This window comes from Syngnathus acus, chromosome 2, assembly GCF_901709675.1.
Source record: "Syngnathus acus chromosome 2, fSynAcu1.2, whole genome shotgun sequence".
Classification (NCBI taxonomy): Eukaryota; Metazoa; Chordata; class Actinopteri; order Syngnathiformes; family Syngnathidae; genus Syngnathus; species Syngnathus acus.
Genome location: NC_051088.1, coordinates 14673967 through 14687174, shown reverse-complemented (window position 1 = coordinate 14687174; position 13208 = coordinate 14673967). Strand labels below are relative to the sequence as shown.

General features: G+C 40.1%; 3 protein-coding genes across 5 annotated transcripts; 1 reads left to right on the top strand and 2 right to left on the bottom strand.

Moving 5' to 3' along the window:
* Nucleotides 1-293: 293 nt before the first annotated feature.
* On the bottom strand, nucleotides 294-5201 carry atg3 (autophagy related 3). The gene is made up of 12 exons (XM_037269942.1): nucleotides 4998-5201; nucleotides 4655-4696; nucleotides 4290-4339; nucleotides 3636-3706; nucleotides 3453-3560; nucleotides 3302-3354; nucleotides 2918-2999; nucleotides 2798-2832; nucleotides 2565-2717; nucleotides 2222-2349; nucleotides 1916-1984; nucleotides 294-1814 (listed from the first exon to the last, which is right to left on the bottom strand). Exons 1-12 carry the CDS (start codon nucleotides 5067-5069, stop codon nucleotides 1733-1735), a joined length of 945 nt encoding a protein of 314 aa, XP_037125837.1. The 5' UTR covers nucleotides 5070-5201; the 3' UTR covers nucleotides 294-1732.
* Nucleotides 5202-5400: 199 nt separating this feature from the next.
* On the top strand, nucleotides 5401-9414 carry cars2 (cysteinyl-tRNA synthetase 2, mitochondrial). 3 transcript variants are annotated; one of them, XM_037269914.1, is made up of 16 exons: nucleotides 5401-5509; nucleotides 5761-5994; nucleotides 6510-6560; nucleotides 6632-6749; nucleotides 6833-6904; nucleotides 7172-7277; nucleotides 7362-7442; nucleotides 7565-7694; nucleotides 7772-7905; nucleotides 8021-8088; nucleotides 8206-8272; nucleotides 8339-8477; nucleotides 8561-8684; nucleotides 8788-8886; nucleotides 9007-9216; nucleotides 9286-9414. In XM_037269914.1, the coding sequence occupies exons 2-16, from the start codon at nucleotides 5801-5803 to the stop codon at nucleotides 9349-9351; spliced, it is 1659 nt and encodes a 552-aa protein (XP_037125809.1). In that variant the 5' UTR covers nucleotides 5401-5509; nucleotides 5761-5800; the 3' UTR covers nucleotides 9352-9414. The 3 variants fall into 3 exon arrangements, with proteins under 3 accessions (XP_037125809.1, XP_037125817.1, XP_037125800.1); XM_037269922.1 differs by having other exon boundaries at nucleotides 5419-5509; nucleotides 5764-5994; XM_037269905.1 differs by having other exon boundaries at nucleotides 5447-5602; nucleotides 5756-5994.
* On the bottom strand, nucleotides 9384-11959 carry LOC119133799 (DDRGK domain-containing protein 1-like). Its single transcript, XM_037269954.1, has 8 exons — nucleotides 11745-11959; nucleotides 10980-11129; nucleotides 10741-10883; nucleotides 10550-10651; nucleotides 10336-10458; nucleotides 10212-10250; nucleotides 10022-10127; nucleotides 9384-9848 (listed from the first exon to the last, which is right to left on the bottom strand). Exons 1-8 carry the CDS (start codon nucleotides 11830-11832, stop codon nucleotides 9688-9690), a joined length of 912 nt encoding a protein of 303 aa, XP_037125849.1. The 5' UTR covers nucleotides 11833-11959; the 3' UTR covers nucleotides 9384-9687.
* Nucleotides 11960-13208: the final 1249 nt, after the last annotated feature.

Sequence of the window (13208 nt, the reverse complement as noted above, 5' to 3'; positions counted from 1 at the left end):
ACAACACAAAAACTTATCTGCATACAAGTTTCCCTGTTTTATTGACTTACCGGTACATTTTACTAAGACAGTTCATGTCACATGTTTTTATTTTAACCAATTAGCTCAACTTTTATACTATCAAAAAAAAAAAAGTTCCCATAGCTTGGCAAATATTAACTGAGCAACAGTAAATTTATTTAAGCACAGTTTAGGTACTTTGATACTGAAAATAGAGGCCAATAATATGATCAAAGTGAGAGGTTACTGAAGCACAGACTGCAGTTCAACATTAATAATGTAACTCCGGTGAGTCAGGTACTGTATATATTATTTTATTTTACACAATGTGCCACAAAGACTTTGTTTGTTGCCAAGTTAACCACACAAGCTGCTGGGCAAGAAAATGCGCAATGATGTTATATAAACAAACAATCAAACAGACACAAACAAAAAATACATATTTCAGCCAACTGCTAAAGGACCATCAACACATTCATAGTATTAAGACAAAATGGCAGTTTTTTTTTTTAATTGGGGCCACTTCTCGCTAGAACTGTATCCTGTATAATAATCAACTCTGTCCCAGTGAAGCATGATAGTGATGCTGTACAGAAAGCCAAAGATCTGCACAAGTTGAAATTTGTATGAACTCTTTAGTTCCCTCAGTTAGTTGAAAGTTATGTAATGTCAATCGTTTGGACTAAATCCCGTTTCCTTTGAGTTCAAGTTTACGCCAAGGTCGGACAACAACAACAACAAGGTTATTTTGACATTCTTTCAATATGGCATTGAAAACAAACTTGTGTACCATAAACAACCGTATGAAGGAAATAAAGCTTTTGTAAACCAGGCAATAGTATTCCAAAGATGCTTTCTTTAGGAGCTTCACACATGGACAAAATTGTTGGCACCCTTGCATTAATTGAGAAAAAGAAAAACAGATCATTGAAATGACCAACAACTAAAAATCCAGCCTTGCTTTATTTTCATGTTCAAGGAGAATTACTTTAAAAACAAACTTTAGTTTAAAATACTGTTGCACAAGCAGCCACAGGTTTTAGCTCCAAAGCATTATTCTTGCATCTTCTTTTGTCTAATTAATTATCCATCATTTCTGTATTGTTGGATCAGTTGCAAGATTTTCAGTGACAGTTTTAGCTAGTTGTTTGTTACACAAAAGGGTACCAACAATTTTGTCACCGTGTTGGCTTTGATTTCAGGGTCCTTTTTTGGTTCCGCCTCAGTGCTAATGTAAACATGACATACTGAATACCGGTAGGCTAAACTGCTTTAGCATAAGTGGCAGACAGTCCCCAAAATACGGTGAACTGAAAGTAGCAGAGTATGGATGACATGAAATCAGAGGTACAATACAACAATGGAATATGACTTTGTATGCTGGAATATGACTTTGTATGCGGTCGATCAGTAAGGACAAGCGCTTCCGTAAAGCATTGACGATGTAGCCTTGCTTAGGACAGAGTGCCTAAGCCTTTTCCCACTGTTACGATATTGATCGAAAGTTACAGTTACGAATGTGCAAGGCTTCAATTGTTTCCGCCTTGAGACAAAACATCACATTTGAGAACTAGATGAGTTTTTCCTTTCTCACTGAAAACATATTTGCATTTAGGATGCACATTTTGTTGCCAGGTGCCAAGTGTTTCAAAATGAGACAAACATCCCCTTGTCGCCAAATCAGATCATATAGGACAGCGGCAGAATAAGGGATTTTGCACAATCAGTATTTCTACATGGTGAAGTGTCTTGTGTAGTCGTATTCTATTGTGGGAATGACAGCCTGGACAAACTTGAGAAAAATGAGAAGATACCTGTAAACCACGGTCAAGGGAAAAAAAAACATGTTCATTCTCAGATCACAAAACATCTGCCCACTTGATTAGTTGTCCAAGAAAATAAACGGAAAGGATACATGTGCACTCCAAGTTCATTGCCTCCTTCGGCCACAGTCTCGATGATCTTTTTCATCACTTCCGCGTGTCTAAAAAAAGAAAAAGGATCAATTTCCTTCCGTAAAGAAAGACAAATGACACAACATCACCCGGAGAATGTTCCAAAAGGTTTTCACTTGAATTAACTAGAGCTGATTAGTCCACAGTATGAAAACTTGAAGGAGTGAAACATTCCAACCAGAGCCCTAAAGCCTTTGGAGATGCTGCTCAAGGTGCTTCATTAACTAACTCACAATAAGTTAAGGACAACAAAGTTAATTCATCACCTGCAGGGATGGACAGAGCACATGGCTGGCGGAGGAAGATTTGGATGGTTCTCAATGGTGACCGTCTTCTTCACGTGGTCCTGGCTGATGTCTTCATACATTTGTTCCACAGTCAGAGGCTGCCTGTCCTGGAAGAGGTCACGGCCACTTGATCAAAGTAGAAACTTCAAGTCTCCGGCAATGGCACAAGTTTGGACAGTTCAGTGGTTCTCAAACTATTTAGGTGGATTTCCAGGAGAGAGGTTTTTCAGAACTGTTACCAATTAAGCAAAACAGATGGATAGGATGATGTAATACAGTACACTACAATGAGGTGGAGATGGATAACAGCCAAGTTACAAACCTCATCATATCCAAACAGCCAGAGTCGAGGCGTCTGGTAGTATTTATCGTACGTGATGTACAGGTCGTATGTTCTCGTCTGAAGGATGGCGTCTTCACTCCCGGGCTCTGCTTTCACTTTGGCTTGCACCATTTTACTGGTGTCCAGGGTTGCCTGAAAAGGAAACAGTGAGAGAAGCGTGCACCATGACTTGCAGAAGCTCACAAATACTATGTTGAAATGGGCAAGCTTACCTCATCCGTTTCCAGTAAGCCGCTTTCCTCATATTCTGGAAAGGACAAAACAAGTCTAATAAGATGCAGCAAGCCATGAGACTAATAATGGAAAAAAAAAAATGTTACATTTTCACGTACCTTCCATATCTGCTGCCTCACCATCTTCGTCATCTTCACCATCATCACAACACTCTGCAGATGTGCTATTCATATTCTTGTCCTAGATCAAGTCAATACACAGCTGAAATATGGCTAGCACACGAGGACACTGAGGGAGTAGAACACCAGGTAATGTGTGCCGCGCTTGGGACTGCTTGACATCTCAAGTCATACAGAAGCACTTGTGGCACACGATATGATCTAGTGTCTTAACACCAAGTCCTTCAAGATCAATGTGAAAGCAGGCCATCGGTGGATAGGAGCAGGAAAGACCAAGCATGGTTCAAATTTGCCTCATGTGAATATGGCCAAAGTATTTAGTTCCATAGAAGTAATCATCGGCTCGACACAGAACCACAATACCTTGTTATTGTCCAGTGAAATTTCCTGTACAGCATCAGTGACACCTAATACACCTAAAAAGAGAGCATTGTTATAGATTTCATACTGTGCAGAGCAGTGATTCACAATATATGTTACCATCTTTTAAGTAAAAAGTAAACTAATGCCATGCCTGCATTATGGTAAGTGTCCACCCATCCCCCGTCTCCATCATCCTCCTCTATGATGGCCTCCAACTCGTCTGAGTATTCCATCTGTTTACAGCGCTTGTGACAGGGAACTGAAAAAACATACCCAGGGGGGAAAGAAAACATTCACACACTGAGAAACAAAACAATTTTGAGAGGATTCTTACCATTGCGTGTCAAGAGAAACTGTTTATCCGAGGGCAAATACGGCTTTACTTTCACCTCTTCCCCAGTGGCCCTGAGTGAAGAATGAAAATAAAAAACATTACTTGACTATAAAATCATTACATTGTGCTTATTAGATTACAACTAGCGCTATCAGACGTCACACAACGGTGCCTTGACATATTTTTGCGTAGGTCTGAACCGGCTCTGCGTGGAAGGCTTAAACACTTTAATGACATTTCCATTCATTTTAAAGGACAAAGAAAGTTCGAGTCTTTTGCCATATGAACATCGATCGTCACAGAACAAATTAAACTTGTATTTGGAGGCACAATTGTATTACCAAAATGCAATAATTTCTTGACTGTTTTAGTGTCAAAATATATCATAAGTACATAATAAAACAAATGGAAGTGTAGAGAAAAAAAAGTTTCAGTTGGGTAAATTGGATTTCCCCAGCAGAGAATTGCACCATTCTGTGAAATCTAACAAGAGCAGCACAACAACATTATGGACATTCCTGAGTCACAAAGTATCACTTGCCTTATTCCTGATTTTACACAGTCACAGTATAAACATTCCCCCGACTAGGCAGACGTAATAACTTCATTACATATATTTCAAAGCACATTTTATTTGGAAGAAACGATACTGACCATTTCCAAGTGGGGCAGTGATGAACTAAGTGATCCCCAGCGGCTACAAACTGATAATAAAAAAAAAAAACATTTATTATACATCCATCTATTATGTAGCGTCTTATATTTTGAGTGATTTCCAAACCATTATGCTACGAGAAATGATCACATTTCAATTAATTGCTCCAAATTATTAAAGTTTTACTTAAGAAGTATGTCTTTTAACTTTTGCAAGTAAACAGGTATATCAGCTTTGAGTTTGAATAAACAGGCCCCAATCTGACACTATGTTGTGTACATACCCTTTGTGACATTATTGGGAAACACTGGAGCATATGGAATACTAGCAAAAAGTTAGCACGTATAAAATAGCACAACCTCACCTCTTCTGGTGTGATGACTCCAGTTTCTTTAAATTTTGATTCCTGTGGAATATAAGTTTACAACCTTAAAAGCGTCCATTTTAATAAGTGAACAATTTATCATAATTGTTTGTGCGTGACTTGCATTCCAATTCTGGAATTTACTTCACATTACTTGTTCCAATTTCCCATCCTGATATTTATTTTGCAGTGCTGCACAGATTTTCCCCAAATCTGTCTGTCATCTATGACTTTCTTTTAACGGCCCCTATTATTGATTATTGTTCGGTTTTACGATGTGAATAAGGCATCTCATGCTAGCCAACTAGCAACGAGGTAGCTTGTGAATTGCAAGTAAGTTTACCTTGAGCACTGGCGTGAGAAACTCGGCCACTCCGAGAGCCGTTCCTTTTACCGTGTTAATGACGTTCTGCATCTTGCGGGATCAAATAAAGGGACTCTCCCTGGAAGCATACAGAAGAACACGGAGCTAACTCAACATTGTTATTTCGAAAACAGAGGGTGCAGCAGCAACATTCGTGTATCACATGACCACTCGGGCAATTCCGGTTATCACGGTCTCGCGAGATGATAGCGTTAGCATCATATTGGCTCTATCAGAGCTTTATTTACTTTACTTTTACTTGTTATGGGTGAATCAGTACTTTAAAAACGAGTTAAGTGTATGTAATTATGCTTAAGTGCAGAACATCTCAAAGTAGCGAATTTATTAGGCTTCTTCATGCGCTACTTTTTCCACACACAATATGGCGGCTCAGTCAACGTACAATTTTGCGCTGAAGAAGGTATCTATGGAGATTTGTCGTATCCGAGTTTGACAAGGTTCGCTTGATGTCTGGTGTATATTCCTAAAACGTGCGTATTTCATTTAATTCTATTCTTTGGTTATTAACGTATAAATTGTATTGCCGGCCGGAATAACCTTACGTGTCATATCGTGCGTGCTACATATATATATGTATATGTATGTATGTGGGTATGTCGGTATGTGTATATATGTATATGCATGTATTTTGTCATGTCTTTTCATTGTGTACAATAATCTTATTCTCTTTTCACATGTTTGAAATAAATGAAACGAAACGAAACGAAACGAAATACATTAGCAGCTCATACCAGGGCTGTGCAGAGTTCCGAGGTCATAGCATGTGGAGAAACCCAGTCAATTCGTTTCTACGGCGAGCCAAAAGACTTGTAAAAGCAAGAATCCGTGGAACATGCAGCAGAAGCGAGAAGAAGTGGTTATTGCCCACGGGATATGACACGGGGTTAAAGACTTTCAACAGCCTCACCAAACAGAAAGAGCCGCTGATTCTGTCTCGAGAGGGAGTAGCCACTTGGTACTACACTTACGAAACAGGGTCCTCGCTTTACGACGCCCCGAAATGCGCGGTTTTGACTTACAATACAAATAATACGCAGCACAAGAAGTTACGTTTGTCTACTAATACTGTAGATTAGAAGAAGATAGGTGTAACAGTTGCTTGGGAATTTTAGTTTACTTTATTACACAACACTTCATATACCTTTTTATTATTTTGCACTCACTATTTATGCCCATGCTGTATGAAAAATAAACTCCAAACAATACAAAACCTAATAAAACAAAACAACTCAACAAAGGTTTTTTTTTTTCAAATAATTAAATTTAATTAAAATAAAACTGACAAAAGCATAATTAAAACTCACTGGTGTAAAAATAAAAAAAAAACACTATACAATGACAAATACATACAAGGAAAGACTAGGACGCAATCCAAATTTTTTGATATTTCGTGGTAAACCGAGGACCCTCTGTATTTAAAGCAACATGCTACTAAGCTCCCACAATATCATACCTCCGTTTGTGCATCAGGTATAGCTGTGGGCCTACTGTCTACGACCACGCCCATTTAGGCCATGCATGGTAATGATCGCACACAATGTATTGAATCCATTTTCCCTCTACTAGACGTTTGACCATCTTTTCTCTACAAGTTCATATGTCAGGTTCGATGTGCTGCAGAGAATCTTGTCCAGGTTGTTTGGTATCACCATCATTCACGCCATGGTCATCACAGACATCGATGATAAAATCATCCAAAGAGGTTGGCAGGTGAGACACCAGTTGCTATGACGACTCGATATGCAAGCAGTGAGTCTGATTTATTTAAAATATTTGTCTCTTTTTTTTCCTAGGAGAACGTCTCATCCACCATTATAGCCAGAATGTATGAAGAGGAATTTAAGAAGGATATGAGGTCATTGAAGGTGTGTGGCCATCTCAGCTAGGTCCACAGTGTCAAAGGTTTTATGAAATCAGTGGAAATGCCATTACTGTACTCTATTCCAATACAAAAATGATAACCTTTAACAAGAAATATAGCTATGTACTCTGTTGGACTGTGGAAAAACATATACTGTACTAGTATATCATAAAACAGAGGGTAAAGGAATAATGTAGCATGAGAAATTTGGATTATCTCGAAAAGGTCAGATTTTTTTTTTCATATGAATGTGGTTTTGAAAAAAATCTAGGTGATTCCTCCTGCAGTGTATTTAAGAGTCACCGAAAACGTGCCGCAAATTGTGGCCTTCATTCAAAGGATTATTGAGAACGGAAATGCCTATGCCACAAAAGAAGGTGAGCATTTTGATAGTGTGCCATGGTATCATTTGATCCTCCCACACCAAATCATCAAAATCCACAAACTCATTTGACCCGCAGGTGATGTTTATTTTGATATTCAGTCCATTGGGGATCGATACGGCAAGTTTGGGGGAGGTGGAGAGTCTCAAGAAGGAGCAGGTAAGAAATGGATGCCATTTGGCGGTTTTAGCTTTCACCACAAATTGTTCTTGCAGTCAACATCATTAGGAAAGAAAAAGAAAGTAGTAAAAATCATAGCAAGAGTACTTGTGTTTTTTCAGGTAGCGCCAGCAAAAAAGATGTGAGGGATTTTGCTCTATGGAAGCGATCAAAAGCACAAGAACCCCATTGGGAGTCTCCTTGGGGCCCAGGAAGACCAGGCTGGCATATCGAGTGTTCCACCATCGCAAGGTTTGCATCCCCAACCCTCCGCAGCATTGGGTTGCCTGTGCATGTGATCTGTGATGTCACCTCCCTGCTGGGTCCAGCTCGGTGTTTGGCAGTCAGCTGGATATCCACTCGGGTGGCGTGGACCTGGCCTTCCCTCACCACGAGAACGAGGTGGCGCAGAGTGAAGCCTATCATCGGTGTGACCAATGGGCCAATTACTTCCTGCACTCAGGTGACTCATGCACCAAATGCAAACAGATGGAAATAATCCAGAAAATAGGGATTGATTCTTTGTGGCTGCTTAATATATATATAGATATTTTTTTTAATCTAATTTATGTGTTTAGGACATTTACACCTCAAAGGCAGCGCAGAGAAAATGTCCAAATCTTTGAAGAACTACATCACTATTAAGGTAGTTCACCTTTAAAAAAAATCATTTGAAATGTCCTCTTTATTATGAGCGAATGCTGCGAGATGCTGTCACAAGGCCAAAGTTGCTTAATTCATTTGTTTTTCTTCCATACATCAGGACTTCCTGCAGTCTCACTCCGCTGATGAGTTCCGTATGTTTTGCCTCTTGACCAAATACAGATCAGGTAGTTACTACGGTTTATCACAGGTAGTGACACCGCTGCTAAGTGACTGCTCTGTGATGTCTGCAGCTATAGACTACAGCGACAGCAGCATGTCGGACGCTCAGGTCGCCCTGGCAAGTGTCTCGACCTTCTATAACGACGCTCAGGCCTACATAAAGGGTCAGCTGCAGTGTTTGCCGGTGCAAGACGCATTACTCTGGGAGAGGTTTGATCCCACTTATTTTCAGCCTATGGAAATTCTAATGAACGCCACGACATCATTGCTGTGTCACGGTTCCAATTCACCAGGTTGGCTCGGACCAAAGCGACTGTGATGACAGCACTTGCTGATGACTTTGACACCCCGAGAGCCATGAATGCCATCATGGACTTGGTTTACCAGGCAAACTGCCAGCTGCAGCCCGTTTCCACGGTAACAAGCTCAGACTCTTCCTTTCCCCACAGTATAGTCATTTTCACCGTGACGTGTATTGATGTCACAGCACGTAATCATATTGACTGTGTTGTCCGCTCAGGCTGCAGGAGCAACTAGAAGTCCGGCTGTGTTTGGAGCCATGACAGCCTACATAAGAGACATATTGGAGATGTTTGGTATTGACCCGTTGCATAACAAGGTCGGGATGCACGCGGAATCTCCAACAAGCAATTTATTCACACACGGTCTTCTATGCTGTAAAGTGATGGCTCTCAAACTTGGGTCCGGTATTCATCAAGCATGACTGTCTGACGTGCAGGAGGCGGAGGCAACGAGCCAGTCGGGAAGCTTCAGGGCTGTTGTCGAACAGCTGACTCAATTCCGAAGTGAAGTCAGAGCATTCGCTCTCACCCGTCAGTCAACCACTCCTGGGAAGCTCCAAGAAGCACTTTATCCAGACAGAATCCCACTTCTTAAAGCAAGTGATGAACTGAGGAAGAATCTGGCACCTCTTGGCGTGCTTATAAAAGTGAGCAACTCAGTATTTTAGGTTTATATCGCTAAACGCCAGGCTGACATTCTGGTCTCGTGCTTACAGGATCGAGGAGCCGCCTCTACGTGGGAGCTAACAAAAAGGGCATCCGATATCGCCGCACAGCACTGAGAAAACACTTCATGAATGAATTCAAATGATGATTAAAGAAATAAATCTTTTTAATAGCTGTCACCTCTTTTGTCATTGTTCTCCTATATGTCGCTGGCATGGATAGATGAATAAAAAGGTTATTTGTAGTCAATAATTTTCTGAATCTCCCATACCACACCTGGTGATTTCGAATGGATGGGACTTACTTTTTTTTAGAGAACTTGTTTGGTTTGGAGAAGAAGGTCCACCGTCCCGTGCCAACATTCAAAAGAAACGTTCTAATATTGGACAGTGTCTGATAAAGCCCTCCATGAAGATATGAGCTCACTGTGACCAATTATGACATCATGTCTGTCAGGCAGTGTTGCGGTTCTCTGGTTTCAAATTGATCAGAGTGTTGCTGGCCTGGGCCAACTCTGTGATAGAAACTCGACCTCTTTGATTGATGAACTGAGCCACTGCGTCCAATTCTGCTTGAGTGATGGAGATAAACTTTCCCCTGTCATCAATGACCCCTGGGAAACAATAAAAATATCCTAAATTATTTCCTAAACAAATTGGTCTGTACCTTAAATATGTACAATAAATACTTCACATGGGCTTCAACCGTTCAGTCCTAATCAACACAGTTCATTTTGAGTTTGTTTATGTAAGTGTTTGCGATAATAATGCCCTGCTTGACACAAACCTGTGAGGGAACCTTCCGCTAGCAGGTCCTGCAGTCTGGCAATAGCATCCACTGTTCTCATTCCAAAATGAGAGGCCAAGTCCTCCAGTAGAACAACTTTAGAGCTCTGGTGGACAGAAAGCAGGGTGTCACACAAACACACTTGACTTTCAGTTTCTGAAACGAAAGAATCAATGGAGTGTGACATCACCTCTATGTAATCGATGAATTCTTGGAGTAGGTTACGTGACTGAAAGGCAGAACAAAATCACACGTTTATATTTTAATAGCAATCAAAGATGCTGCGTTTAAGGTCATATCTTAGGGGACCTGACCTGGTCTTCAGACAGCTGCTCTTCCTCACCCTGGTCTTCCACAACAAAGGAAGCTTTGAGCCTGAGGTACTCCTCCTCCTCCCGTTTCTCCTGCTCCTCTTTGGCTCGACGCTCATCCTCTTCCTGACGAAGAACAATAAATGAGTGCAATACGTTATCTTAGCTGCACGGATGAGAGAGGAATATAAATTGTTTTCGTGGTGGGGGGGAAGACCTGTTTCTTTTCCAATAGCCGTTCTTTCTCCTCCTCCTGTCGTCTCTCTTCGTCTCTGAGCTCTTGCATCTTCTTCCTTTCTTCACGCTCCTCAAGTTCAGCCTGAAAGTAGAATCATGAAACAATAAGAGTAAAGGTGGACAACTTCGACTTTACGTTTGTACAATTTTGTCAAGTGGGATTTGTCTCACCTCTCGCTGGGCTTTCTTTGCCTGTTTTTCTTCCAGCTTCCTTTGTTTTTTGGCTCCAATTTTTACAGTTGGCTGGAAGCTCTGCTCTTCTGCCTCCTCCTCATCATCATCATCCTCCTGATACTGCTGCACTCGATCTCCTTCTGAAATCAACAAGGCAATAAGGTTGTGTTTATTATCCTCATTTGTTTTTTGGATGGCAGGATCAAGTTAAAAAAAAGAAAAAAAGTCTTGTTTACCAAGCTCCACTGGTTCTCGCTGTGATCTTCTGTTGGCCATAGCCCTTGCAAGATTCCTCCTACGCGGCATCCCTGCTCCTCGTTCCTCCACAGCAGCCCGTGGACGGACGCCTGGCGGTCTGACAACAGCTTGTTCATGTTCTCTGTCAGCTGTGCACAGAAATGACCAGTTAAGATTAACAAAACAAAAGCTTCCTTGTTTCTTAACCATATACATTATAGGATGGTGGATACATTTACTTTCCATATTAATAAAGATAAATTCAGGTAAATGTGTCAAATAAAATATTCTGTATTAACACCTCTTTGATGCAGTGTTGTTGCATTTAAAAACGTTAACATTATGACAGATTACTAAAGGACTTCCACGTTGACACTATCTTGTGCGAGCCAAAAAAAACAACAACCTAATTATCTATCCACGGTGGAGCTGAGTAAATACATGTGTTTTGATTGCATATAAGTCGCTCCAATTAATTAAAACAAGTATTGCATAACTGACAGTCATCATGCCTTTTAACACTTTTACTTGAGTATATTTCAAAGTATTGCTTTTACTCAAATTACCTCGACATATGCCATTTACCATATTAAACAAGTGCCTGTTTATTTGATGCTGACGTAGCCTTGCAAAACATGCATGGTTAATCGTAACTACAACATGAATTATCGATTAAAAGTGCACAAGTTTACTTGCATTAAATATCTATCAAATTTCATGTCAAGTGATGTACAGTTAGCTCGTCAGCTAGCTCCAACTTTTACCTTGCTGCGTCCTTTTCCGCAACTTCACAGCAAACAACAGCAACACAGAGAGGATAGCAGCAGCTATCAAGTACAATAAGATAATCATGACCGTTTTACATACACGTTTGACGTTTTTTTAACATTAATATGTGAGCGATGCAGCTCTCGTGAGGCTTCTGATACGTCAACAGCTGGGAGCTTTCTTCTTCGCTGTCAGAATTCTTCTTCGCTGTCGTTTTTCTGTTGCTCCTTTGACATGTTGGAGCTCGCAAGTACCTCCGATTGATTTGGAGGACCAACATGCATTGCCATGTCCCATGCGATCATTCATTCATTCATTCATTCATTCATTCATTCATTCATTCGTTCGTTCGTTCGTTCATTCATTCATTCATTCATTCATTCATCTACTCATTTTATTTATTTATTTATTTATTTATTTATTTATTTATTCATGTGTTTGTTAGTTTGTTTATTCATTTATTCATTAATTCTTCAATCGATTTATCCATTATCTGAACCGCTTAGCCTCAGGGTCACTCACCTTCAACTCATTTACCGTTTGGGTAGAATCTGACCATGTTTTCACGTATGACAAAAATAAAAGGACACTAAATGTCAACCTTTCACCAAGAGATAAAAAAAACAAAAAACTTTTCTTGAAGTGTACCAAATTGAAAAATTTCTTCTCTTGCACGCAAGGGCCCAAAGAGTTCAAGGGAAAATGCCTCATTAAAATTGCTTGATAGAGTTTTGGTGGAGTTAAGGAAATTGTTATTTATCAAGTATTAATTCACACACACACACTCTTTCAGAATTTTACTCCAAACATTCTGGAAATACACTTGAAATTTTCCACTCCTTTGCATCCTAGCACTATATATAAGATGTACATTCACCATACAGCAAACATGATATCTGCACAGTCATTCCTCTGATGCTCCTCGGCATATACACATACTGTAACTAAACTTGCTGTGGAAACATATACAAGGACTTGCCCTTGAGATACCCAAGGGACTAGCCCATTGTGCCCACATTTAAGGTCTAACACATCAAACAGCCACATACTGTAAATGTATTGTCCGGGTCAAGACTTCCAATTTGGTATGCACTCCTGAAATAGCAAATCAAGTCACCAGTAGTACTTGGAGATAACCTGGTGCCCATAGGTGAACCCTGCTCTAGTGTAGCATAGTGGTCCACTGGTACCATAGTCTGGTTAATTCGAATTGAGAAGCAATTGTGTAGCAATTTATGTCTACTGTACTTGATTGTAATCATGTAGTCACAACACAAAATATCACTACAGCTATGCCTTTACGAAGGCAACATTGTGTAAAATGCCAACTGTATCACATTGTATCTATTGTACAACAAAGATACAGAATGTAAAGTACTGACATATTTTGTCAACATTTTTTAAATCAGAAGGCTTGCTCCGAGGAAGAGCGAAAGCAAAAGAAGCCGTTTAATCCCCAA

Coding starts and splice junctions, on each gene's coding strand:
- atg3 (XM_037269942.1), bottom strand. CDS start 5,069: ATGCAGAACGTCATTAACACGGTAAAAGGAACGGCTCTCGGAGTGGCC. Junction 3,561..3,635: donor GTTTCTCTTGACACGCAATG/GTAAGAATCCTC, acceptor ATGTTTTTTCAG/TTCCCTGTCACAAGCGCTGT. Junction 2,718..2,797: donor GCTTACTGGAAACGGATGAG/GTAAGCTTGCCC, acceptor TTTCCTTTTCAG/GCAACCCTGGACACCAGTAA.
- LOC119133799 (XM_037269954.1), bottom strand. CDS start 11,832: ATGATTATCTTATTGTACTTGATAGCTGCTGCTATCCTCTCTGTGTTG. Junction 10,459..10,549: donor GGCTATTGGAAAAGAAACAG/GTCTTCCCCCCC, acceptor GTTCTTCGTCAG/GAAGAGGATGAGCGTCGAGC. Junction 9,849..10,021: donor AGCGGAAGGTTCCCTCACAG/GTTTGTGTCAAG, acceptor ATTGTTTCCCAG/GGGTCATTGATGACAGGGGA.
- cars2 (XM_037269914.1), top strand. CDS start 5,801: ATGTGGAGAAACCCAGTCAATTCGTTTCTACGGCGAGCCAAAAGACTT. Junction 6,905..7,171: donor AGGATATGAGGTCATTGAAG/GTGTGTGGCCAT, acceptor AAAAAAATCTAG/GTGATTCCTCCTGCAGTGTA. Junction 8,887..9,006: donor TTGACCCGTTGCATAACAAG/GTCGGGATGCAC, acceptor TCTGACGTGCAG/GAGGCGGAGGCAACGAGCCA.